Source organism: Scedosporium apiospermum, assembly GCF_000732125.1.
Source record: "Scedosporium apiospermum strain IHEM 14462 chromosome Unknown SEQ_SAPIO_0091, whole genome shotgun sequence".
NCBI lineage: Eukaryota > Fungi > Ascomycota > Sordariomycetes > Microascales > Microascaceae > Scedosporium > Scedosporium apiospermum.
This window is the reverse complement of record NW_015971792.1, coordinates 206,869-233,544: the sequence shown is the minus strand read 5'-3', so window position 1 is coordinate 233,544 and position 26,676 is coordinate 206,869. Positions and strand designations below refer to the sequence as shown.

Genomic DNA, 26,676 nt, shown 5'->3' with positions numbered 1-26,676 from the left:
CTTGGGCAGCCCGCATTGTGCCGTCATTTCCGCCGTAAGCAGTTGGGCCCAAGAGCCGAATGTCGCATTTGATGCGCCAAGATCAGACGACATCAGTTGGCATTTAGGTTCCACCACTTTTTATATCTGATCCTTCAGCGCGCGGACCGTGCTGCGCCGCCGGCCTTGGCGCTGACGGATCAGCAACCTCTCCAATAGGACTACGCGGGCCTCAAGCCTGGATGCATCGTACAAACGCAAACCCCGCCAGCAGTAACGCTTGTCAGCACGCGGATATTGCTACCTTCCTTTTTGCCATCTCTCCGTGCCGACACCGGGCTTCGGCTCCATTAATGATTTGAAAAAAGAAGAACTCAGTGACATATTGGCTTTTGACGTGCCTCCAGTTCCTCTGTCTCAGGGAAACAAGTATAAGTAGTCAACTTCCTCGCGCTCGAGACTACTCCCAACCATTACCAACCATCCAACACACTCTTTATCTCGGGATATTCGCGGATACCTATACGAGAATCAGCCACGATGCAGCCTTTATTCACTATCTTCCTTACCGCCACTCTCCTCTCAACGGCCTCGGCCTCAGCCACTCTCGGCCGGCCCTGTAGTGGGAATGGCTACGACTGTACTGGCGAGCTTCATGAGATCGCCGTTTGTAACGGAAGCCGCTGGGTTCTCGCTGCCCAATGCGGCCGGGGTTGCTGTGTATGGCCACTGGGTGATCCCACGCCGTGGTGCCGTTGCTAGGCAAGGTGCGGACGGTCTTCCTTTATAGTTTCCCTAGACATGGTCTAATCACTGACGCATCTAAGTCCGCTTTCTCGGCTTCTACCTTATGCAACGGGGTTTGATAGTCTTGGGCCCTAGTTCTCGGCGGTAGCTAGTAGGGAAGGCAGACGGAACCAATTACCTACCGTATCAGGTTGGATTCTGGGCGTTTGAGGGCCATGTATCTCATAACTAAACGCGCCACATAAATAGTTCTATTACTAGCTCCTGTAAGGCTACCTCGGCATGATCGATGAGCTTGGTGTGGCAAGTTGGCAATATACGTTAGAGTTGGTCATTTACATCTGAGTAAAGCCAAGGTAACCGAGTTTCCAGAACAGTACTCCATGCCTTGGAAAAAGGCTAACGGAGGTGTCCCAATTATCATTTGGTCTGAAGCTGGCCCTGGCGTCAACGATGTCAGCATTACGTGTTTCCTAGTGCGGAAGTCTTGCCGAATTCTCGCCAGGATCGGGGGCGCAACTTTTATGAGGTCTGGATAACTACCGCCAATGGCTTCGAATTCACACCTGAACGACTAGACACCTGGCACAATGGCCCGTCCTTCAACCTTCCTGTCTCGGGCTAATGGCAACAACATCATTCGTAAAAGTCCACAGGTGATACGTCTTGCCGATGGTGGTCAGGTTACGATTCTCAAACGACGCGAAGGTGTTGAGGCCTAAGCTAATGTTAGAACCGTAGGTGCCTGTTCTTGTAGATAAGCGAGGCAAAGGCAGTAACTTGGTGTGTTGGGAGTGCGTATTCGAGAAGAGTGTTCTGAAGACTTCAGGCTTGATCTGTAATTCTATTGTGAAGTGAATTGGCTACTGCTGTTAAGGGAAAGAGAAAGTGTTTATCGAGCAGGAGCTTGAGGTTTAAGTCGGTACCCGGCTCCTCCTATCGTGAAGTATAGTCGAACCCAGTCGATATTGCCATTCTAATACGACATAGGCTCGCTGGTACCTGAGGTTTGAATCGTGGGTGCCTGTTCTTCTGAATAAGCGAAGCAAGAACAGTAACTGAGTATGCTGTAAGTGCGTAGTTGCGTTGCTCTAGAGACTTCAGGTCTGGCGAGGCCTTGGTCAAACTAGCGGTAGTATCTTGGTAAGGCCTGCCGCCTTGGCCGAGAACCCGAAAAGCATCCACCTCAATAAATAAAAGAGATATTTCTATATATATAAATCCCAAAACTTGGGCAATACAGTTATTAGCGTTAATAGAAGCTACTCACTCCCCGCTCAACCACCTAAGAGCCTACGCACAGGCATATCCTCATGAATTCAAAATGATTTGTCGGTAGTAATTAAGGAAGATACACTCGACATACTCGGTTGCCCTACAATACGGCCAATCTAAACTCTATTAGCTATCCTTCGTAGTTCCGTGAGCATCCTGACACTATGTCACTCAGCAAGGTCATTCATTGCCTGGTGATGGATACGTACGTAGTCAAACACAAGGTTTGCCACGCTTCGGTGAGAAGCGTGTATTTAAGGGTAGAGCGTAGGTATTATTTGAATTTACCGCTGTGCGGACAAACTAAATGTAAGGTAGACTGTAGTTTATATAAGCGTTTCCTTTCTAAGCTTCTCCAAGGGTCGCCGGGCCATATTAGAGTCTCTTGGTCACCCAGCGCTCCGGCGATTTGCCGAGTAAACATTCCCCCATCGAAGTTCAAGGAGAATGTACAAGACGTCTGCCGTCAGAATTTCTTACTGATAAGAATGCACATTCGTTTAATCCGTTTGATATTTGTTTTTATTGGCTCTGGCATCTAGGATCTTGACGGTACACTATCAAGACGCGTCCCCTGAACCCACCTCCAGCTTAATCTCGCTAAGGCCGAGTCTCCGGGACGAAAAGGGTCGTAAAGTTCCAAGTCTTCCCACCATCTGGCGTCGACATCTCGCCGCCGGTTGCTTCGTGTTCCCAGCTTCCACGATAGAGGAAGCGCTCATCCGGCTGATTAAGCGTGATGAAAATATCTTCCCAACCTATAAGGTATACCAGTTAGCTACTGAAAATATTTCGTCATGCCCGTGGTGTTGAATTAGGGGACGTACTGTGCGCCGGAGCAGCAGCGCAATTGCCCGCTGCACACTCTGTTGAAATGTAAAATATCGACCCGTGTTGTCCTCGGCCTGATACGATACTGTTACTCCATCATCTTCGTAAGCAACACTCTGCCCAGTTTATACATACTCGATGTGAGCTCGGAAACGAGCTGGTCATTGATGTACAACCTCTGCTCCCATTGCTCCGTGCCTGTGTTGAGCTTATCTATAAGAGGGCGTCAGTTGAACGCTAACAGACTGAGAAGATTTAAGAAGTTCTGCCTACAGTGTGTCTTGATGCGAGAACCGGGAGGCGCCTTTACCGGGGTGCCGGCCGTGGGATTCCCGTTTCCGTACTTGTATGCGAAATTACACCAGTTCTGGCCAAGGTCCTGGCAGTACCCTCTGCGGCGGGATGTTAGTTAGCGTCACTAGACAGAGTAGGTTTCCATACAGTCCCGGGGGCGAATTCTGGGTGACTCCCTGCAGGAAGTCCTGCCTGTCCATCATTATCGCACTCCACAAGGCAACATCTCCGGTGACGGGATTAGGAATGTCTCCAACGACGAGTGTGGCGGCAGCTTCCTGAATGAAATTACCACTGGGAGTGAGGAGGGTGACGATATCGAGATTGGCGTGGCTCAGTTGGACGAGCGCCGACATGGCGCCGAGGCTGGCGTAGGGCTTCATTGTGATAATAGCGTTCGTTTGCGTGTTTGCTTCAAAGACTATGTCTTAGTAGGAAACGACGGGATTAGGCCAATATCTTTAGCAGGGTGTTTTCGTTTCTATATAACATAACCAGGGGAGAGGAATAACAAGATGCGGGGTTCCCAGTCGTTAATATACAACGCATATTGACTCATAATTCTAGTGCGCACACCGAGGTTTAATTCGTCGACTATGTCAAATTGAATCCTCGCCTACCGGTAGTTCTCGACCTAATAAGCCAATCTTTCCAGGTTTAAGCAGTTAAATTTAGAGATATATCCAAAACGTCCGTCCGGGCCCTAGGATAACGAGTTTATCTGCAGCACTCTAACCGAGATGAGACTTTGAGAAAAGCGGGAGTTTTCCCTTTCATGTCTCCCATCGTGGCTCCCGCTATCCCGCTGAGGCATGACGCTGGACCGTTCTATCTCTTCCGGATGGTTTCCTTGAAAAAGTTCCGATGAGGTAGACCAAGAGCCCGCTCGATCCTCGTATCGAGGGAGCGTTGAGGAATATCGGGCAACATCGGCTTTGGGAAATTAAGGATAGCCAGGTAGAATCGCCCACACTCGGACGCGGTAGGTGTCTTCCTCCTGCTGCTAAGCTATTAACACAGGGGAGCCCTAGATAGCTCATTTGAACCCCCCTCTCCCACACGATCCCTATTCGGATTCTTCCTCTTAAGCGGTATTAGCCTAGGCGCTGTCCGTGGACTCGCCGCGACAGCTGTTAGTAGCTGGTGACTAGCCGGCTTTCCCCAGCGACGATAGTGGGCAGAGCCCATCACACTAAAAGAGGGTCTTCGAACTCGTCATGATCTAACCACTTGAAAGGCCCAATAGCTATAGAGAGCGGTAGAAAAGATAAACTATGTAGCCGCGTGTAAGCTAGACAGGATTTAACTAAAAGCTGACCACCGGAGCCACCAGCGACCCTAGCGACTTACCAAGGCGGTGTCAGACCAAGCTCCTTGTGAGGGTTCTGCGAAGCAGTGAAGTATAATCGAACCCAGTCGATGTTGCGATTCTAACACGACGTAGGCTCGCTGGCACCTGATGTTAGAATCGCGGGTGCCTGTTCTTATAAACAAGCGAGGCAAGAACAGTACTTGAGGATGCTGTAAGTGAGTATTTACGTTGCTCTAGAGACTTCAGGTCTCGTCTCTAATCTGGTAGTGAATTGGCTACTAAAGAAACTAAAGTGGGAGCCTCCTTCATCCATTCCCCAGCCAGAACAGCTAGTCATTAGATACAGCTATCCAGTCCTCATCCCGAGCCTAGTAATCTCTTCCCAACAGTGTGATCCTGCTTCCAGATACGACATGTCTCCTAGAAAAACGGAGTGCTCTAGGTTGCACTTGGAATTACTGGGCTGGAGATGCGGGAAGATCCCAAACGCGTCCCGATCAGCCGACTTCGCCAGGTCTGGCCGACGAGGCGACACCACTAATTACAAGGATAGAACTTTTCCTTCTTCGCCACCGCCCCATTAACCCAGTTGCGGTGCCCTTGCTCGGCGGGACAGACCGGGATTTTTATAATACCGGGCGCGCGAATGTCACGATCGTAAAGGGCGTCAAATGTTTCCTTATCATTCGGGTTCGGTTCGACATTCCCACCATTCCGGTTGCCCGCCTTTTTGTACGTCTCGACGGCTCTGTGCTCAAATTAGTTCACTTCCTCCGGTAGATATGTGGGCAAAGAAGACGGGGAAAAAAAAAATCAATTTCAAACTCACCCGGCAATGATATCATGGTGTGTTACCGTGCCCCATTTCGTACCGTCGAGTTGGTTTATCCCCCGCGGTAAGCGGAAAGGTTGTGTGTCGCAAGGATCGATCGTCTTAACCTCTCCAGGTGTACAGCGCCAACCTTCCGAAGTGCCGGGGGCAGATACAAGGAAGTATGCTCGGCGGTCGTAGCAGGAGTAGGAGTAGTTGCTACCATCCTTTGATACGATATCGGGGATGGCGTTTTCCCCCCTGCAATCGCCCGCGTCGAGAACGGCGGGAAACTGTCCCGTCTCATTCCACACAGTCGGAATCGCCACTGCGTAAAAAGCCCGTTTCCCAATCTCTTCTTGAGCGAATTCCTCCGCGATTTTGGAGCTAACATCGCTGTCCTTAACGGTGCCATTCCTGCTCCCAGGTGTGAGCCTGCCATCCTTGGTGAGTTCGGTGAGGGCCCTGATGCTGTCGTCGTCGCCGCTAAACAGTTTTTTAAGAACGGATGCAGCCTGTATTTCCCATAGCTCGATGGTCGAATCGATAATGGAATTGAATGCCATCTCCTGGCCGGCTACTCTACTGTTGATGTCCAGGCTAATCAGCAATGTGGCCTCCCCCAGTTGCGCTTATATCGATCCAGTAACCAGGACCTATTTTTGGGAAAAGGCATGCCATGTGGGCAATAAAGAGATCAATGCTTCATGTACCTTGCTGGATCGGTCGATTTAGCAGCGCTGAACCCTACTGAAATCATCGCGTTTGTCATGTCTTTGGCGACGTCGGTCAAGACATCGTCGGCGACTATACTCCCAAAAACTAATTTGGAGAGTTAGCAACGATGCCGTACTATAGATATTGGGACAGAGAAGGCTTACTGTTTTTGAAAATCATAGCTCCGCCCCCGGCAACTGGGATTGTGAGAAGATCTAGTACCATACTCAAGGCCCCTAGGCTCTCTTCCTTGGGCGAAAAGATCGTCATGAACTCATGAGATCTACGTTGAACGTCTTGCCCAATGGTCTTGTAGGAGTCGTAGGCGGATCTAACTAGCTGTTCCCCGTCGTCAGCAAAGTCGTCACTTGGTTAGCTAGACACCGTCGCCCAGCATTCAAATGGTTGGCAGTAGCGATGGAAGGGCAGGAACGTAATACTTGATGAACTTTGATTACGGCAAGCCACACAAAGTAGGTAGCAGCACCTGTCAAGTCTTCCGGTTTGTCGGTACCAATCACGTTGTGCTCCGCGCACTGCATCACATGACAGTTGGTTTCTCCCTTGATGAGGTCGCAGTTCGCTTCTTCGGGAGCATGGAGGAATTGACTTATTGAGGCCGTGAACGTGAGATTTTGGCCAGGCCGGTCGCAGTTCCTCCACCTAAACATCATATCATCCCAGGCGGCGGGGGCTTCGACTCCTTCCCAGCGTTCCCTTGGGAGGTACCTGGAAATAGATGTTACTTGATCCAAAGTGCAAGGTATGTCAACCCACGAACCAGTTCGCCTCTCTAGATCGCAGGCTGGTGCGCCAGTCCTGTAGAGGTTCAGCTTAATGCCTGTCCAATCAATCGGACCTGCGGCACCTGGGATATCCTCTGCCGTATTATAGCTTGGGGGCTCGACAAAGTTTTGCAGGTCGACTGCCCAGTCGCAAGTGCCTCCAAAGTGACTAAAGATCAAATTCGAAGTTAGCAGTCTTGTCTTGAGTCAGGGGAGCGAAAAGAGAGAGAGTCTCCATACTAGTCTTGATACATCTGCTTTCGCCTCGTCTTAGTATCTTCATCCATCCACGCAACCCATTCGACCTCATCGTACACCATTACGTTGCTATCGCTTTCTTCGTCAATCCACGATTTAACATTACCACCCCTCTTAAGGATTTCGTTGATTTCCGCATTCGCGAGATAACCGCCGGTCCCAGTGCATCGCCCAGGTCGAGCATCCGAGACTATCCGAGATCCGGTATAAGTGCAGTCCACACCAGTACAGCCAGCAGCTGCCATGTGGAAGCTGCGCCCGTAACTACTGACGCCAACGATAATCTTGCTTGAGGGGACACCTGCTTTTGTAATCATGCTCTACACAATGCGGCACAGTCGGCACGGTTAGTAGAGACGACTCGTTGCATGGGGTGTTGGACCAGGGGCAGCGCGGACGACGTACCAGGGTATTCAAAGTTTCTGTCTTGTTGACATGGCTGCGCAGACAATTTCCAATGGGACAGCCAGGCGTGCTCCATTTGTTACCGTGGTCCCACTGACCGTGCAAATCGTAGGTCATGTACACGATGTAATCGACGACCTCGCTGATTTTCTTCAATGGAAATTGCCGAAGATACCAATAAGACGCTGGTGCCGCGATGGATACAGACTTGCCAGGGAGCTTCTGCTTCAGGAGCTTTAAAAAATCTAGGTAGTAACCACCTTCGGAAGCTTTTCCTGGATCATCCTCTGGGAGATCAGGACCCTGTTTTACCATCAGTCCATGGTTAGCGACAAAATCAGGCGGCAATACGTGTAATATGATGTAGGCATCGGGGGGCAACGGGTGAAGGAAGAACTTACTCCGGGATATTCCCAATCTATATCTACTCCGTCGAGGCCATTGTCGATGATAAAACGTGCGATGTTGCTCGCTAGCTTTTCCGCATTCTCCGGCTCAGTCCCTAGCCTCAGAATCTTGTATGACGCAGGTTCTGTGGAAAACGCCCAGCCCCCAAACGCGGCGATGCGCTTAGCGGACGGGATGTTTTTGAACTGCTCGAACTGGAATTTAACGAGAGGATCGCCGATGTTGACTTCGTAGTCCGGGGTCAAGTCCACAAAAGCGAAGTGGACGTGTGTGTAGTCACTAGGCACTTGTGAGGCGTCCATGTTGAGGCATTCCCGCTCGAGATTAAAGGCTTCAAAATATCCGAGCTTGATGAAATTCGATGGCTTCTCGCCCATGATTATTTTGTTTCCACAGTTCGAGATGCAGCGGTTTTGGACTTTTGCAAGCTCCTGCCGTGTTCCCGTCGCTTCGGTGCAATAATCGGCAGTTGTACCACATTGGCCCCACTGGAATGGTTTTAGCCTGGTGAAGGCAGAAGGGGGAGAAGAAAGGGAGGTGAAGAAGGGGGAGTATACGTACAATATTGCAGCATGTGTTCAAGGGGCAAGGGTTCATAAGGGCAAGATCCTTCCCCTTCTCCGGCGGTTCAGAGTCTGGCATTTGCGGGCCACACACAGCGTTGGGAACTGGCAATGGCAAAGGGCGATCTCCTTCGCTCACACAGATCCTGACACCAGGCCAGAGTCCTTCGCAGCCATTCCAGCCTTGAAAAGTAGAGTTAGTAGGGTTAGTAGAGTTAGGAGTGAAACGAAACTCAACCAGCGACACAGGGAACGCTGCGCACTGAAACTTACCCCATGTATTCTCATTGAACCGCTCCAACTCGTCTAGTGTGAGACCATGCCTAATAGAAATCCCAGAACAGTTGTCATCTGGCACCGTGTCGTAGGTTGCGCAGGATCCATCACTGTTTTGTTGCTTCCTCCTATTCGGCAAGTCCCCTGGGGAACAACAGACCTCTTGGTCGATGACGAGATTCGGGCAAAGGTCCGGTTTCGGGTTCCATTTAAGGAAGTCGGCATCGCTTATACCACATTTCGCGGCGAGAGTGCCGCACAGATCCCCTTGCACGACTGTAATAGTCGTACACTGATCACGTTTCGATATCTGCCGTGGCCTTGGATTGTAGCGTCTCATAGGGGAATTCTCACTCGAATTTGAGAAACGGAAAGCTGACGTGCGAGGCTGGAGGATATCAAGCTCAACGCCCTCCAGCGTCGAGGAACCCGTTTGCTCCTGAGCACAGGAGCCGCTCGTCCAATTCTGGAGAGCACTTTGAACTTTGGTGATGTCGGTGCTGGCCATAATACCCAGAGTTTCCTCAGCGGCTCTCCCTGCACCACACAGCTGAACCGCAGCAGCATCCTGAAGTCCTCGGGGAAGAATGTGGCCCACGAGATGAGGGATAAGCCTGTCTGCGACATCGACGTTTGAGATCCTCTGACCAACATAGACGCCGACCACACTTTTGCCAGCGGAAACGAGAAAGATTGTCTTCTTGCCTTGCTTTGATGCGGCCCTGAGATACTGGCCAGCGTTCCGAAGACCTGAGGCTGCATTAGCAGCACCGCTGTCTTCCGAGTCAGAAACTGGCGAGTCGCCCCACCAGGCCAGCTCCACATCTGAAGGGACAGTCGTTTTGTTACTGATATTGGCGGCTCTTCGGCTGACTTGAATGGGGCTGGGTGCCTCGTTGAAGAGCTGACCTCCCCAAACCGAGCAGGCTCTGATGTGCTGTGGGTTGACGGTGGGAGGATTGTAAATGGCGAAATCGAACACAACAGATTGCTGGCATTGTCGGAGTTCGGCAAGAGAAGCGTAGACGTCCCACCCGGTGTGATCGGGACCGGCATCAAAGCAAGTCCGTGGACAAGGTGTGGGGAACTCCCCGCCGGAGACAACGTTCAGACCAGAGCGGAAGGCAGTGGCAGGTATCAATAGGATGCCCAACAGGGTCCCCAAAATTGAGATCGAGTGGCCTCGGACCATCACGGCAAGTAATGAGTGCAAGATTCAGAAAAGGTATAGGGGCGAAGGAGCAAGAAACGACACATAAATTGCGATGCTTGATGCAAGAAGTTGTCCTTCTCTAGACCAGATGCAGAATCACTCGCGAACTTCACTTCCTTTATACCTGGCAGGCTCAAGGCCTACTTCTCCTTAATCACATCGTTGCACAATTGCGCCTTCGAGGTACCTGCTACAGTTCAAGGCATACCGTGCTCCGGAGCGAATGCGCTTCAGGGGTAACGGCTCGTTACTTGCAGACAGACAAATCGCCAATGGCTCTGCCCTAATATGCCACATCAGCCGTTTAATTTAAATCGCTGCGCCGCTTATTCTGGGCGAATGTATGCATATGGGACCATCGGTTGGTTGTGAGCTTTTGTCCTCACAGCCGTGCGCACTCTTTTCCTGTTTGCGAGAGAAAAACAACATGCTGCTGGAGCTGGAAGAGGACGGGAGAGGGCTAATGGGTCCTACACCTATATCTCACCACGTTCATTTACGGCCTAATTTCGAGTATCGGCAAAAGCGGAACAGGCTATTATTATCAGGGACGGTTAAAACGGAAAGACCCAAAACAGATGTCGACCCGAGCCTTTTGAAAATCCTGCAGTTTTAGATTTCCCCCTATTTTCAACATGGGATCCTGTGCAACATCATCGACCAAGACACACCGCTTTCTTTCACAGAGGCAGAGAGTAGCGCAAACGTCTTCCGCGTTAAGCCCCGTCATCTTTTTTTTCAGCATGCCACTACTCACTGTGTTCCTCGCTCTTTTGGCAGCGCCTGCAGCCACGCAGGAGCCTCCTACTAAGTTCCAGGTTGATCTCGTCTTCCCCCGAAATGAGACATACGTTCGAACCGCCTTTTTCCCCGTTGTATATGCTGTCCGGAATTTTCAACTCGCCGACTCCCTGAACCTTGAGATCTGGGGCGTTCTAGAGACAGACGGAAGTCGAAACTTCCAGGAAGGTGCAAGCGATGATTACACTCTGTGGCTCTTCCCTACAGGGTATCTTGGGTTCAGTTTCGGGGGCGAGTCCCCAGATGCTGATCCCCTATTCTTTATCGAATCGACGAATTACCTTACCAACGGCACCGATACGCACTTCCACGTCGAGTGGGATGCGTCTCTTGACAATTATACCGACAGATGGATCTCGGGAAAGCAACGTCTCGAGTTCAGCATCGCTCCGGATGGGAAGGTGCCGGACATCGCCGAAGCCATCAGGAGCTGCGGTTACAAGTCCGTGGCCGTTGATATCCCCAATGCCGAAGACTCTGTGAACAGACATAGAGTCTTGAAGGACATCGAACCGACAGACCAATGTGGTACGCTGACTGACTACGCTGATGAGGTGGCGGCAAATGCATCGAAGTATGCCTTAACCGCACTCAGTTGCAAAAACGGGGAATGGCAGGAGATTCGGGAGATTTGCAGTGGCATGCCAGGGAAGTGGGGACAATATCGCAGCTGGTTGGCACTGGTCGCATCGCTGATTGTATTTACAATGATACTCTAGTTAAGCATGAGCGAGTTCTATCTTAAAGCTTTCTATTTTAAAGCTACTAGTTGGAGGATTGAACGTTGTTCGGTGGCGCTGTCTCCGGCTTCGAGAGTTGTTAACTTAGAGTGTGTATCTAGAAGACTTTTTCCTTTAAATAAAAAACAAGCCCTACAACATTAAACTTGCTGGGTAGTATCGCGTGTTAGTCTAGTATCAGGAGCACCTTTAAATAAGACGTGGTCTAGGGTGCCGGAAATAGACGGCGCTGGCTACCAAAGATGGGAAGCCAGAACAGCGATACTTGAATTAGATTTGTATTTAGTTGCGGTGCCCACCGCAGCATAACGCAGTACACAACTATAAATACAGGCTTTCACCTCCTGCGACAATTGACGAAAGGCTACGTGAGCTATGTTATTGTGTATAGTACACTCAACAGCCGCATCCACAAGCGGCGCAATCGCCCTTTCCGCACTTTGCGTTGGCGTTGTTATAAGACCATTCACAATCCTGCCAGCGACCGCAAGGCGTCCAACCTCCCCATCCCCCTTCATATGCCAACCAACACCACGGCTTCCCGTTCCACGGATAAAGAAAGTTGATTTCTGCATTGCAGTTTCTCCAGCACCAGCCGTTATCGCACCCATAATCGTAATCCCAACCACTGCCACGACCCTGCCCTACGGGGCAGACCTCCCTTTTGTCGAAAAGGCTCTCTTCCCTTTTAGCGAGACTCTCAAGGCTGACTTTCTTCCCGACGGAGCTGTCAAGATTTTCGTCGATTTCGGCACCGTTCCTGAGAGGGCTGCCGATGCCAAGCTCGGAGGGGTGCTTCTTGCATTTTCGAAGTGCAGCCGTATCCGTACCCTCTGGGAGGTCTTTGAGGTCCCATTCCATGACACCAAGGGCACCGCATTCAGCTTCAACGGCGGCACGGTCAGCGCCAATGGGTGTGCAAAGTGCTGGAGTGGCAATCAAGCCAAGGAGGGAAACGAGAAGCTTCATGGTGTAGAACTGCTCTGTTTGGAACTATGGATGAACTGAAGCACTTATAAGGGTTTTCTGATAAATGAAAAGTTGAAGAATTCTTAGATTTACAAGAGGTCGGCGGTTTGGATATCTTATATCCTCATCCTTAAACTTAGAGGCTGTCTGGAAAAGGGTATGCTCGGCGCAAGCAGCAGTAGTATACGATTGGTTTCACTGAAGGATCAATCAAATGACCTCACATGAGTCGACTGCTCTACAAAAGGACTCTCTTGAAGAAGTAAATATGTACGATCCTACAGCATCCTTCGCTAACCAATGAGACATCTATTGGCTATCCAACTATCGTCAGACAGGTAAAATATGCGCGCAACCACGCCACTCCATGCAAAGTATCGCAGTGTCCTCCGAGTGGTTGTGACAATCGCACGCAGCCATGAGACAGCGCAGGTGCGGCCGAAAGACATGGCCTACAGTGGTGACTTAGGCCGGCAAGTAGAAGCAAGATTGCAGGCCTGACCTGGTATGCCCAGCCGGCGAGTATATTAAGTCTATGATTGCGTTTGAGTTGCCCCGCGGCCGTCTCTACATTAGTAGCAGTATATGCGGGACTAGCGCACCGCCCCGGAGACCCTTCAGTTGGCTTGATTAAGGAAACTAAAAGCGGGCCGAGCCAAGGCGGGGAGTAATTAGGATGCTGTGGGATCTCGTATTCATTAAACTACCACCAATATCGAATGTTCCTGGATGCTCGTGCTGAATATATGCATTCCTATGTACACATCGACGTTCCAGGGGTTGGAAACAGAAAAATGGACACGGTACTAAACGAGTTATCCTGAAGCGTCGATGTGATTTGATGTTCAACCTGAGTGACCTCGCGACTAAATGCAGGGATCTCAATAACTGTTAGCAGAGGCACTGGCCATGAGTGCTTTCCAACCCATGCCTGCAACCTGTCCACTTCCCCGCACGCACGGCATGCATTATTGATTATTGATCTCGCAGGGAGTCGATGAATTGATTGCTGCCTGAGGCCTGGCGCCGAGAAAGTTACCAAAGTTTGGGGTAGAAGGCCCGTCGCTCCAAAATCAGGATAATGCGCCTCACTGCGTCCCTGATGGAGATGCCATACTTCGAGAGGATACAACTTAAAGCGCCAGCCCCTGTCACTTGGCGGAAACTTTGTTGCATCAATGATCTATGTGGAAAGCTAGAAGGCGATCTACGCAGGCGCTGCACGTATACTATTCTATATACTAATATATCTCTCTCTAGCTGCATCTTTTAAGGTTCGACCAGGGGGACTGTGTACTGCTTAGGGGACTGTGTCTCCGCTTTTTATTTACTTATCTGAGGTTTTACCATGCTGCCCAAAAAGGACAAAAAACTTGAGCTCCTTCAACCACTGTGATCCATCATCAACTATAACATCGCATCCGCCATCAAATCGAGCCCATTTCCATCATCAAATCGAGCCCATTTCCATCATCAAATCGAGCTCATTTCTGTCATCAAACCAAACCCATTTCCGTCGTCAAATCAAGCCCATTTCCATTTTCAAATCGAGAGCTTCTTCTCGCCATCAAATCTATCATTCCATCTATCAATTGAAAGTGTAATTAAGGTACTTGCTTCTCGTCTTAAAATTGTGAAAATTCTATGAGTGAAGACAGTTTTGCCGACATCAGACTTGTCACCACTGTATTCCTCGATTGGTTTCTATTTTGCGTGAGGTGGCAGAGCCTCGGATAAATGAATAAAAGTGGAGACACAGTCCACCGAGTCGAACCCCCATTTAAAATCTTACGACGTCGTCCTGGCTAATAAACGAACGCCGGTTTGCAATACCCCGGCTTTGCTCTTAGTACAGCTGGAATCATAAATTGCGGGACAAATAACGGAGTAGAATTTATGCTTCTCAGGCATTTTCCCAACAGGGGATCTAGCTATCTAAACCACCAAGTCTGGTTCGTCGTCTACCACGGCTGAATTTTGAAACCTGGAATAGTGCTAGCCCAGGCTAGTGATTAAGCTATTATCTTAATGTCAATTAATGCCATTACCGCCACATTTCTAGTCCTGTCGAGATCAAAAGTAATCGACACACTAGAGGACTAGCTTTTAGAAACAAGTGACCAAACGCTCATTTTATACCCCAGAACTCACGTCTGCTTCGCATCCCCGTCCCCCCACAGCTGCTGCCCGATGCCGACGCTCATCCAGGTCGTCCTTCCATCCCAACGCATCCACCAGATTCTCAGCGTGGTAAGAACAACCATCAAACTCCAGCGATCCCCAAGCTCGCCAGTAAGCCCAGCACCGCGGAATTTCAGCGTGAAATCCCGCTTCCTCACCCACCAGGCTTTGGGCCACGAGATAATAGCGAGCACATCTCCCTCATTACGAGATTCCGCCCTGCTGGTGCTGCTACTGCCACCGCCATTACCGCTCCCAGTATTAGTCGAAGTTGATGACACTCGAAAGAGCTCATAGCCTTCAGAATCGTGGCCTCCTCCTCTCTTTATTTTCCGCCACTCAAAATCCTCTCGCCGGACCTTCTCGGTCCCCACCTCGATCGAAAAGCGAAACGTCACTCCCATCCCGGCAGCCGTGCTGGCACTCATCCTCTCTCTGACTGGAGAAGTGGACTCGCCGAGAGGAGGCAAAAGGATATGGCTATGGGAGTTGAATGAAAATAACATGGGGGCGATGGCGGAGGCGTCCAGAGCAGCCCCTATGACTGGGTCGTGTTCGTCCAGGCCATTTCGGAGGCACACGCCCCTTCTATACCCGACAGGCTTCATATTGGAGAGATCCGAGGTGTTGAGTTGAACGACGTATACGGGCTTGTCCTCATCTTCTCCGGTGCACAGCATGGCCGTGAATCGTCCTTTTATGAAGTCGCTGCTGGTCGGCAGCCATTTCTCGAAGAACAAACTCAGTACTCCCGGAAATTGAGTATGAAGACGCAGGGGTTTCCAAAGACTGGGAGTGGCTGCCGTAGACGAGTCGCCCTGGACGTAGTCTGGAGGTGGTTGGGCCTCTTCATTCTCGTCGTAGGCGGGTGGACTCGGCTCGGCATCGAGCACAGCGGCGGTTGGTTCCTCGGCTTTACTCATGTTGGAATACTCTGGAACGTATCTCCAGGGAGTGATTTGAAAAAAAGGAAAAATTGTAGGGAAGTATGTCAATCTCAAGATTCGGGAAGATTATGAAGGATGGGTAAATGGGTAATAGCTCGATTTGGACGTATACATGGACAGGATCAATTTATGTCTGTTAGTCCTAGACTCGGGCCGGGATGGGATTGAAAGGTACGGATCTTTTTACGGGACCAGCCACGAACGGTACGCAATCGGATGTGATCTTACGAGCCAACTGAGACAGTCAAAAGACGGCTCGCTCGCCAAGCCAATATACATTAATATGAGGTTTGGATGAGATGGATTACACTGCCTCTGTTGCCATTCTTTTTTGTATTGGAAAATATAGAGTTGGCTCTATACGATCGAACCACGTTAGCACTGCCACGAAGGCATGTGGCACACTCTAGAGTATCTTTCATAGCCTATAGGCCCGTGAACGAGGAAATAAATTGACACTCCGCGTAACGACTACGTTTCTTGTGTAACATTCTCCCTTCCTGGACCGGCCAGGCTGATTGAACCCCTTTTACAGCCCGACGGACGCATACGCCGACGGATATTGCCAAGCCGGCGTCAAGCAAAAGATGATTATCAGAACCCAGGCATATCCCACGAGGCGCAGTCCAAGACCGATGGTGTTGTCGTATTCGAACATGCCACCTCGCCGCATGGCCCGCACAGCCAACGTCTCAGCCAAACAGACCGCATAATTGGAAAGAAAGAACCGAAACTCATGGACGACGCGGGTTTTTCCGGTGAGTACCCAATTCGACAAGGCGTGGCAGGCTGCCGACATGGCGAAAATCCAAAACGCCCTGAGTGCCTTGCAGATAAGCACGGCCCACGGTCGTTTAGTATTTTCCTTTTGTTGGGCGATCGATTTGATGAAAGGAGGGACGTATGTGTCGAATATCCCAACGTGGAGTTTGTGCCAGAAGCGTCGGAGAGAGTAGACTTCTGCAATATTACCGAAGAGCGGAGGCCAGGCCTCGGGATTGTCCGTCCGCAGAACTCCCACGAACGAGATTGCCGATAGATCGTGAGTGAGAGCGAGGATAGAATATGTGCCCCAGACCCAGTTAACAGACATTAGTGCCCGTAACGCGAGGTCTGGATTACTCAACGACGGCAGCAGACCTCGCTTCGTTGGGCCAAAATGCCAGATCGTCACGCCAAGCCAAGCGAAGCTGTTGACGAGGAGCTTGGAGATTAATTTGCGTAGGGTGAGAAGGATTGCGGCCCGGCAGCACCTGAACGTTACGAACCGAACGCTACCACGCCCCGGGCCGGCGTCGTTGGAAATATCGGTAGGCATCCTGCGGACATTGCTGAGCATCTGAAAGACAGACCAACACCGCTGGGACAAATCGCCCAGGCTCTTGCTCAAGACACGTTTCTCTATTAAAAGAACGGAAGCTGCGTGTAAGGCGACGGTTATGACGGACGGAATAATCATGCTATTCCACGGCAGGAGAACCAACCCTCCCCCACCCAGGCATACACAGATGCTGAGAATGTGGAGTCCGCTGAGTACTTGTCGTCTAATGTTGAGCGGCTGTTGAACGGCGAAGAAGAAGAGTATAAGGGAGATGGCCAATAGCAGCAACAGAAAGGCTGCTTGGGCAGAAAGTGATATCGCCATGTTTAATAATCGAAAAGCGGGAAGTGGCTTGCTTTTGTTTACATGAGGCCCTTTTGTCTTTCCCTTCTCATCACCGACGCCTGGTTCAACTTATAGTCATCAAACATGGCGCGGCTGACTCGCTGACAACCTAACTAGATCCTATGTAGGTTCCTAAGAATGCCTTACGACCCAGGATCATGACCTCACCGCTCCCCAAATTGGAGAATGGAAGGAAATACGCCGAGGGTAATGGACCCGCTAACCTTTGGAACGCCTGATGGTTATAGCATGAGGCGTACTACAGAGAGAACGAAGAGATGGCGAATATGTGTAACTCTCGACTTCATCCTTGGTGGGGGCTTTACTACGCCCCTAGTTAGATAGAAACTCACGGATGGGAAATGAGATTCATATGGATCGCAGTTCTGGTCTCAAGGTCGTCCAATGAGACGAGGAGCGTCCGAGGCAGATCGGTGAGAAGGTCAAGAGGATCAAGGCAAAGCTGGCGACCAGTCGTAGCTGGGGCAGACAAACGCCGCCGGCTTCCATAGGTCATGGCATTTTCAACACCAGTTTGATTTCTAATGAACGTTCACCGTGCTCGGAGGGATGATCACTCATTTGGTTCTCATGGACGATTGAAGGGAAAACGAAAAGAACAAAAAAAAGATATAAGGACGAAACGATCCCCAGCATCTGCCCGTCATGAACCCACTCCGTCGCCATCGAAACCATCGTCTCTCCTGAAGTCCCAAAATCAACATTTCAAAGTTTCTCGCACCCACAACACCTTCAACATGCCTCTTGCTGTCGAAATCGGCGCTGGCGTCATTGGCGTTAGCGGCACTGTATTCAGGATCCTGAACCTCCTCGGCATCGCTCCCCACGGGCCCCGCACGGTCGATGGGGATGCTGGCCTTTGGTGTCTTCACAATAACTACCGGGGCTGCGTCGGTCTCCTCAGCGACGGCGAGCCTGTGCCTGCTGCCATCATCGAGCGCCAGGACGTGGGCCCCTGCAACGTCCCCATGTATAACTTTGACATTTGCCACGACCAGATCGCCAACCAGGCTGCCAACATCTGGAGCTCCATCCCTGCTCCCGGAGGTGAGTCCTTTCGCTTGAGATGAAATAATGGTCACTTTCAACTTGAGACGTTCGACTTGCTAACCGCTGTCTGATCTGTAGTCGCCCAGTTCGATAATGTTCCTCCGGCCTGCATGAACCTTGCGGTCGTCCTGTCGGGGTCATGCACTGGTGAGGGAACCAATCCCGTCCCGTGCGGTTCGGCCTGTATTCAATATACTGGTCTCAGTGATGAGCAGTTTGCTGCTCTTTCTATGGCGCTTCACGGTTAAGAGGATCGATCGGTTTGGTTTGGGAACATGTCGCTGGTGTGCTTGAGCTGCTATTGAATTTCTTTCTTAGGGCAAAGGCGATGCCACTTGATCGTTCCATCTGGTATCCCGCATTGTTTGCCCCTGTTTGTTGCAGATGCGCTGTTCTTTAGCTCCTGTCGCGTGATGGGTTGAAAATACATTGGAGCTCCGAAGTCAGAATCTTACACGTAGATGCTCCGTGACACGTCCGTTGAAATCTGTCAGCTGCCCAGTCCACCATATCCGTTGCCCTTGATGCATGAAAGATGTCAAGAAGGGGGCTACATGCGGCGGCCAGAAACGCAGCCTCCTCCCACATAGGAAGTTCTCCGTGCAAGAGTGATTGGTACAGGAAACTGAGATGCCATAGTTGAACCCGATGGAGTCGGCGTCGACGGAGCTGGGATCACGGACACGCTCACGGACCATGAGGACGAAAGGGTCGCGCTCACCGGGCGTGCCCTTGCCCTCCTGTCTGGGCGGCGCTTCCCACAGTGATGAAAGACGTCATTCTCGAAGAGAAGGTGGTATTGAACGCGCAAAGAAAAGCGACCCGACAAGTTTCAGAGCTCTACGCAGCAGCGGCTGGAATAGACAGGCTAGCAATCACGGAATACGAAGCGGCAGCAAACGCAGAAATAGAAACAGAGTTTGCCTTCCAAATCGTCAGCGTTTTCATTCTCCAACCTGGTTGCGAAGTAGCTTATTTGGAGAGCGATATCCCTCATGATACTTTGTAGGCCAACTAACCAGCGGATCGGATGTCTTTCGGTGCTCGCGGGAACTTTCTAGTGGCTTTCTACCAGTTCCGGCTGATGACCATTGGCCACTCATTTCCTCTTTCTTTGGATGCGTGATGTTGTGGCCAGGGCATCGCTGAATGGTCTTGTCACCTCCATGACCAGGACGCTACCATATAGGAAAGTACTTCAGCCGATGTACGGACTCGTTGAAGCTCAGTTCCGTAGCGCTAGAATTGACGATATCAACCTCGCGATATCCTAGGTTATGAATTGTTACCCATTTCAATAATCCCACAATAACCTTTCTCGAACCTAGTCGAAGCCAAGCTGTAATACACTCCCTTGCCCCTTAACTTCTTCTCGTTTCGTTGAGATTGCAACGTTTGCGTCTTCCATCAACTTATCCATGCCATCAAGGAACTTCTCGCTCCCCCGTAGGAAGTTTTCCAAGCTGGCGCTGATGAGAGCCTCATTGTAGTCCTCAATATACAGCGCACTCACGTCGATACCAAAATTTTCTAAAATCTTATCCCTCTCACGACGGCTCATTGTTTCCAGTGGCATCTGGTGCACCCTGGAGCAATAAATAGCCACGCTCGCCGCCTGCGCCGTGTTTATGATCTTTTTCAAATCTGTTAAGGTAACATCGACTGGCAAGTGTGTTAGCGAGTGTAATTGCTGACGCCTCAGTCCGCCGGGGGGGGGGGGGGGGGGGGGGGGGGGGGGGGAATATAATAGTTGATACTAACCGTCGTCGATCCTCCCCAACTTCCTAGACGTATCCATTCTCTTGTCAATGCCGCACTTCGCTAACAAAACAGAGCTGAGCGCCAGGAGTGCCACCGCTGCTGCAACCCACATGTTGCCACTCTCCAATCCGGCAGCAATGGCACCAGCACCTATGCTACCAGCAACTCCAACTCCCCCCATGACATCGCCAGTAAGTTGTTGGCGAGAGTAGACGACTTCCAATTCCGACCGAACCTTTTCTATACCAGCCTCTAGGGAAGATATCTCTAAGGCGGCCTGTCGAAGACAAATGACTGACAGATATATATCTTCATTACCAACCCCTAAATAGCCTCGTTAGAGCCGACTCGAAAAAGGGTTAAAAAAGAGAGAGAGAGGAGAAAACGAGGAGGAATGACTGAGATTACTTCAAAGCTAAAGGGAAGAGGTACCATACTGCTCAAAGATGTGTTTAGGTCGGAGTCTAGTACCGGAAACCTCATCTGGACTTGTCTCAATGCGCCCCGAAAGTTTCTATGGAACGGGAGCACCGGGTTCAATGTTGCGGCCGTCTTCTCTGCAATGACGGCATGATCTGGTTCAGGAAACTTTTTCTCGAGCTTTGGTGGAAGACAATCCATGTTAGTTATTACTTTTCAACCCTTAGCTCCAACCTTTTTTTTTTTCTGTTTTCTTTTTCCTTTACATACCAGCTGGATGATTTCTTTCGTAGCGTCAAGGGCTTCCAGAGGGCCCAACTCGAGCTCGAGGTGGGATACCACCTGCTTGAAAGTCTTCCCGGCGAAAAGATCCTTCGGGCTTTTCATTTTGTCCAGGCAAATAATGCTCACCATTGAGCTCAAGACTGATGCCACCTCTGAACCAGTCTGCAATCTAGATTCAAGAAGATCGACTATGAGCCCGTTCTCTAGCATGAAGCAGATTCCTGAGTGAAAAGGAAGCAAGATGCAAGAGCAAAGAGAAGTGGGGGACATGTAGCTGTAGAAGAGAACGAACAAAAGAAGCAAAAGAAATAGAGTATCTTACATGCGCTTCAATCCATCACAATCCCTCTTGATCCCCTCTGGCACAATGAACTCTTGGACTCTAATGGGAAGCTGATATAAGGGTTTGAGATGCTTGCAGTTGTTTTCAATTTTCTCCCTATGTCCCTCGGCCATGTTTGCCGGCATGTTGATTGGATGGATATCCATGATGTGCGGAACGGTGCCAATGTCGGCGAAAAACTGGTAGATGGACCAGGGAACTCTGGCGTAGAAAAGATCTCGAACATCCGCAATCAAGATGTCGTGCTTGTCGACCGCATCATACATTAAGGATTGGTGCTCAAATTCGACCTATGGAGGACAGAACGTATTAGTGGCTTCCATTCGCTTGATCTTTGTAAGTCGGCGGATCTCTTGTCGGCTGGCTGTGACGGGCGACCAGGAGAGGGATTGTTCTTTTTCTAGACGTTTTTGAAATGCCCACCTCGACAGGAACAAAGATGTCCCGGCCACTTGAATCATTATATTTCGGCTTGGGCGCTGGCCGTGCAACCCAGTCCTTGGGAACATCATCCCTTAACAGTTTTGCGAGCTGATCATTGAATTGGGGATGCCATCCTAGCTCATGAATGTGCCATACGCGTAGCCGAACCACAACAGGCGACACGTTGTTTCCGCGAGAATATGGGGGAGGAGGGAGGAAAGCCGGGGTGGGAGATGAGGAGAGAGATAAGGAGGGAGATGGAGAGTGTGGCTCAGTTTGTGAGGAGTTCCTGTGGAAAAGCCCTCTCAGGTGTCTCCCCTTCATGATTGTTTCAAGATGGGGGAGAGGAAGAGGAGAAAAAAAGAAAGAAAAGAAAAAGAAAAAAAAAAAGAGGGGGGGGGGGGGGGGGGCAGCGAAGAGAAGAAGAAAAAAGGTGAATTAAAGCACGATTTGGACCACGAGAAATGAAACTAGTAGATGTGGATAGCAGAGGCGTTGTAGGCACGATAATACCAAGCCAGCGTTTTGGGACTTCGGTGCGAGTGGGACACTATTTTCAAGCCGTGTCAGGTTCCGGGAAGGTGGAATTGTGAGATTTGGGAGATTTGGCCAGGCTCAATGAGACATGCTTGGGTATTATAGAATGCCCTTCTCATCCCAACCCGCCCTCCACTGCAAGAGCCTAGACCTGGTGTACGCAGCATTCGACCGAGAGTGTCAGAGCCTTGCAGAAAAGAAGTCGATTCTTCCATATCGATTGGACCTGACAGCGCAAATCTTAGACGCCCGCATGCACAGCCACCAAACATTGGGAATTGCACCGCCATCAATTTCAAATACGTGGTCGGCTAATGACTTGGAAAGGGGAATGGGGCCAATGATCTTCCCCCAGATTTCAATATCACACAGCCAAGGTGGTGTGCAGAGCGCAGAAATGTGGATGAACCTGCCAACCAAACAGCGGGACTCGTTAGACCAATATACTCGCCAGCTGCATACGTCGCATGCACCGCCCGCACATGTCTTTGGGTCGGAGACTCAGCAGCCTGAAACTGAAAACCCTCTCTGCAAAATACACGCCACGACTCCCTCCTCCTTCGCGGTCCCAAACCACCATCATATCCCAGCTTTCCTCGGCGCCGAGGGAAGGAGGGAAAAGGAGAAGAGAAAGAAAAGAAAAGAAGCAAGGGAAGGTAGAAATGGCCGATATCAACGGAGAACAATCACCTCTACTCGCCCCCAGCGGGCACCAATCCCATAGCCAGCCAGATCTCACCGCGTCCATCCAGTCCTCGAGTTCGCGAGATAGTCCCGCTGAACTCACCGAAGGCCACTCAGCCCCCGAGGTGCAAGAGCCAATAGAGCCTGGGGAGCTCTGGCATCATTACGAGGTTCACAGGCGGTCCGCAAATAATCACATAAATGAATACCTAAAATGGCGTGCCGAAGTACTTCGCAGCTCCGCCACCACACCGCAATCTCAAGGTAACCAGGCCCTCCCGAGCAGAGTACACAACGGAACCTCCCCTCTGACCTGGCACGTTTCCTTTTCACTCCGTTCTTTGTTTTAGTTTACTCCCCCCCCCCCCCCCCCCCCCAAAAAGAAAATTAAAAGGAAAAAAAAGGAAAAATTCTCCTAACTCAAGACATTTTTATAGAGTTATCTGCCCCGAACCAGGCGACCCCCTCCCGCGAAGCGTGGCGCCTAAAAGTCGCGAGAGACTTTTCCGTCAAAGACCTGCTTTTCATGGGCAGTGCCCTGGAAGCCATTCGCAAAACCCACAGGCCACCAACGGCCGCCACGTGCTGGTAACAATGAAGCATTCTCAATTTCGGCCCCCCTTTGATCTACGCACGATAAACTTACTAGGTACCAACAGGACCTTGCTCTGCGTCGGCGCTCTTTTCTTCCCCCCAACCAACCGGGCGACGGCCGTGATTTCCGCCCTCGGCGCCTGCATCGGATTCATCGGCCTGGGCCGTCACTATCTTCGCTCATTTGCGCTCGTCACTTGCCAGGCTAGGGTTAAGCATCTCACGGGATTGGTGAAGGTGGATCAGATTGATGAGAGCCACCGTGACTCTCTTAGCAGTTGGCCTTTCAAGTTGCTGGACACATACAGGATCAGGCGATGAATTGAAAAGCAATCCATGCTGAGGGAGAATCTCGAGTCTCGCCGGGCGGAGGCACGTTTACATATAGCTTAGAACTCTACATATTACTTTTATATTAACTCTTATACCCGTGGCACTATTGTTTCCGATTGATGCACCGATCCGACGTCTGTTGGTTGTTGTCAGAGCTTATGGCGGCCGCCCAGCAAGTTCTGGTCGACGACAATAATCCTGCTTCCTCTCAAATGTGAGACGGCGACCAGACCGCACTAGTTCCCATCAATACTTCGTATAACCCATCTAAAATAATATAAGACTGACGATTTAAATTCATATTAGTATATACCTTTCTACTTGCCTGGCCGGGTCGAGTTAGTTGGACGAACTAGTTGATCCTCTCACCACAAATGTGGGTTCGATCTCGAACGCCGGACCTTTTGCTGCGACATGATTAACTTTTCAACATCAGAAATCGATGCCCAGATCCCCCGGACCGCGTCAGTCTCTGGTGGCGACCTCCTAAATTCCGAGGTTCTGGATCTCCAGAGTAAACCGTGCACCTTCTCTTCATCTTGTATCTTCATGTTGCAAAAGTGGGACAAGGAAGCTCGGACTGACAATTGAATTGGCATCTCGATCCATGCATCATCCCCGGAGTGCTAGTCCGGGAGTTTTGAGTAATGGATTTAGGAACAGGAGAAAAGTGGCCAGGGGGCCATGGAGAATCTGGATTCTGGAGACCGCTCGGGCTTCAGCTCATCCAAGACTTCATCGCAACAAGCAGGTCCAAGGCAGATATGGGGTGGTGGTCGGCTCAAGAAGATCTCGACGAGCCTTTCGCTATACACCTGGTGTCGATGTTTTGCATAAGATATGTCGCGGAATGGATGGCACAAGGCGTGCAGTCGTGCCTTGTGCTGTGACATGCCAGGGACAGCGCCTGAAGTTTGATCAAGTCATCTGTCGCCACATCAGTATATTAGCCGCACTGAATGCCTATTATTATAGACAACGGCCGCTTTCTTCATGCCGAGATCGATGTCCGCGGCGACTGAAAGTGGGGCGGCCAAGTAACGCCAATGCTTCAGGATCATATCTTAAACGAAAAGGGTGATGTAGAGAAAAGGAAGACAGAAACACACACAGAGAGAGAGAATACGAATTCACGATGCTAATTTGAAGCAGGGAGGCCTATGAATACGCTCTGCTTAGCTCGGAATGTTACAGCTGTCCTGCCATCTCGTGTCCCTATACGATCCCGCGTGACTTGGACAATGGCCTCAGCCAAGATGCGGAACCAGCCACCTTCGAACGGGCGATAGCGCTCGCGATTTTGGACCACCCACTTCTGGTAGCCAGAATGAGAGCAGCAGGCTCGAAGGAGCCGTGTTGAATAATGTTAAATCAGATCGATCTGAGTCGCCATGTCCTATGGCATGAGTATAGCCCGTGTATCGGAAGGGATCGATTCATTCGTTCCTGAGATCACACCATCGCAGCATGGTAATAGATTCTTTGGCGACTTAGAAGTTCACCCGGGGTGGATTATCTACATTGTAAAGCCCGAGGTTCCAGACTTCATCGACCTCGTGTTTGAATACGTTCACAGCGTCGCGGAACGGAATGAGCAGAAAGAGCTTCCATCAGACACTGGCCCAGAAGTTCAACATGGACTCGTTCTTGCAGGCGCATCTTCTCCTCAAAGAGCATATTCTGATCGTCCAGATATCGCCTCATTCCCGCCGAAGAGCTGATGGATCTGACTCCAACCCCAAATTACACAGCGTTAGCCACTTGACGGGGCTAGCGCATGCCCTGTGGCTGGGGTCCTCGGCGAGCAGACTTGACAAGGATGCGGCACCGGCGTTCAGAACTCGTACCCCTATTGAGTTTCGACGCTCTATATACAACACGCTGCGGCAGACAGAACCGGAACGGAGCCGAACAGCAGCATCAACAATGTCGTGTCGTTTTATGAGCACAGCTGCAAACGTGAGATGGTGGCTCGGATCCGCCACAGGATCCGGACCGGCGAGCCTGCTACAGCGGAACTGGAGAGCCTGGTATAGGCGGCAGCGGGGCGCTTCCGACAGGAGCTCGTGGACAAGCTCAAGAGGGGGGCCAGTAACAACTATCGGGCGCTTGCGAAATTCATGGAGGACCCGCTCAAGCCGATCCTGGAGGAAGCCAGGAAACCAAACCATGCGAGGTCTCCTAGGAGGTCAGCAACCTCAGCGCGTAGAATACGACTTAGATTCGTAGTTATACAACCCGTGGAAGTCGGGCAAGATCATGTACGTCATAGGCGCGATCAATGATTAGAAAAGTGCTGACGTATTTGATATATAGTCCTCCTTTGCCTATCCGGGCCGTGGCTGGTAGATCTCGTTCGGCGAAGAGAAAAGGGGACCTATTTAGGATGTCATGAAGGGAACAACATGCTGCGGCCAGAAACGTAGCCTCCTCCCACGTGGTAAGTTCTCCACGCAACAGCGTTCAGTACAGGAAACTGAGATACCATAGTTAAACTCGATGGAGTCGATATCGACGGAGCTTGAATCACTGACATACTCACAGACACGGTCACAGACCATGAGGATGAATATGCAGTGTTCAGAAACGAGCATGATTAAGAAGAGGAGGACTGGATGTAGTAGCATTCGAAGACGAATATGTGTGCGAGATTTTGGTTGGTGTGAGGGGCCGCTTTCTAGGCACGTTGTCTCTAGGCTCAGCTTCGGCTTAGCCTTGCATCAGTACTCATCAGTCCTGCTCAGCTTCTCTGCTCACCCCTTTAGCTGAGCAGACCATCCCCTAACCCTGCTAGGCCGAATTCTAGGTTTTTTGATTGTCCTTTAATAGTTCATGTCTGCGTACATGCACATATTATCGAAGCCTTAATGGAGAGATCAACTTTAGAGCCTTCTATGTTGAGATTAATAGGGTCCTAAATCTTAGGCCAGAGGATACTTTTAATATTTTATGCTCTCTGTCACGGGCCGACCTTATGAAGGCCCAGGTGATCGATAATGATTATTCTCTTTTCTTTCTGATCGCTTTCTGTGTCTGGCGCGCAGGTG

The 26,676-nt window shown here is 50.6% G+C and overlaps 5 protein-coding genes and 1 pseudogene across 5 annotated transcripts; 2 read left to right on the top strand and 4 right to left on the bottom strand.

The window, feature by feature from the left end:
* Positions 1–2,601: 2,601 nt before the first annotated feature.
* Positions 2,602–3,509, bottom strand: SAPIO_CDS4276 (uncharacterized protein; the record flags this gene model as incomplete). The annotated part of the gene is made up of 5 exons (XM_016786863.1): positions 2,602–2,759; positions 2,829–2,906; positions 2,968–3,045; positions 3,106–3,224; positions 3,274–3,509. 5 exons carry the CDS (start codon positions 3,507–3,509, stop codon positions 2,602–2,604), a joined length of 669 nt encoding a protein of 222 aa, XP_016643465.1.
* Positions 3,510–4,975: 1,466 nt separating this feature from the next.
* On the bottom strand, positions 4,976–9,853 carry SAPIO_CDS4275 (uncharacterized protein; the record flags this gene model as incomplete). Its single annotated transcript, XM_016786862.1, has 10 exons — positions 4,976–5,186; positions 5,268–5,834; positions 5,963–6,071; positions 6,131–6,301; positions 6,748–6,920; positions 7,004–7,329; positions 7,415–7,717; positions 7,816–8,310; positions 8,384–8,568; positions 8,659–9,853. 10 exons carry the CDS (start codon positions 9,851–9,853, stop codon positions 4,976–4,978), a joined length of 3,735 nt encoding a protein of 1,244 aa, XP_016643464.1.
* A 656-nt stretch (positions 9,854–10,509) lies between these two features.
* Positions 10,510–12,423, top strand: SAPIO_CDS4274 (uncharacterized protein; the record flags this gene model as incomplete). Its single annotated transcript, XM_016786861.1, has 3 exons — positions 10,510–11,249; positions 11,749–11,783; positions 11,996–12,423. The coding sequence occupies 3 exons, from the start codon at positions 10,510–10,512 to the stop codon at positions 12,421–12,423; spliced, it is 1,203 nt and encodes a 400-aa protein (XP_016643463.1).
* A 2,108-nt stretch (positions 12,424–14,531) lies between these two features.
* On the bottom strand, positions 14,532–15,488 carry SAPIO_CDS4273 (annotated as a pseudogene; the record flags this gene model as incomplete).
* Positions 15,489–17,936: 2,448 nt separating this feature from the next.
* On the top strand, positions 17,937–18,497 carry SAPIO_CDS4272 (Uncharacterized protein; the record flags this gene model as incomplete). Its single annotated transcript, XM_016786860.1, has 2 exons — positions 17,937–18,246; positions 18,328–18,497. The coding sequence occupies 2 exons, from the start codon at positions 17,937–17,939 to the stop codon at positions 18,495–18,497; spliced, it is 480 nt and encodes a 159-aa protein (XP_016643462.1).
* A 1,076-nt stretch (positions 18,498–19,573) lies between these two features.
* On the bottom strand, positions 19,574–21,324 carry SAPIO_CDS4271 (uncharacterized protein; the record flags this gene model as incomplete). Its single annotated transcript, XM_016786859.1, has 5 exons — positions 19,574–19,911; positions 20,011–20,287; positions 20,482–20,610; positions 20,701–20,884; positions 21,038–21,324. The coding sequence occupies 5 exons, from the start codon at positions 21,322–21,324 to the stop codon at positions 19,574–19,576; spliced, it is 1,215 nt and encodes a 404-aa protein (XP_016643461.1).
* Positions 21,325–26,676: the final 5,352 nt, after the last annotated feature.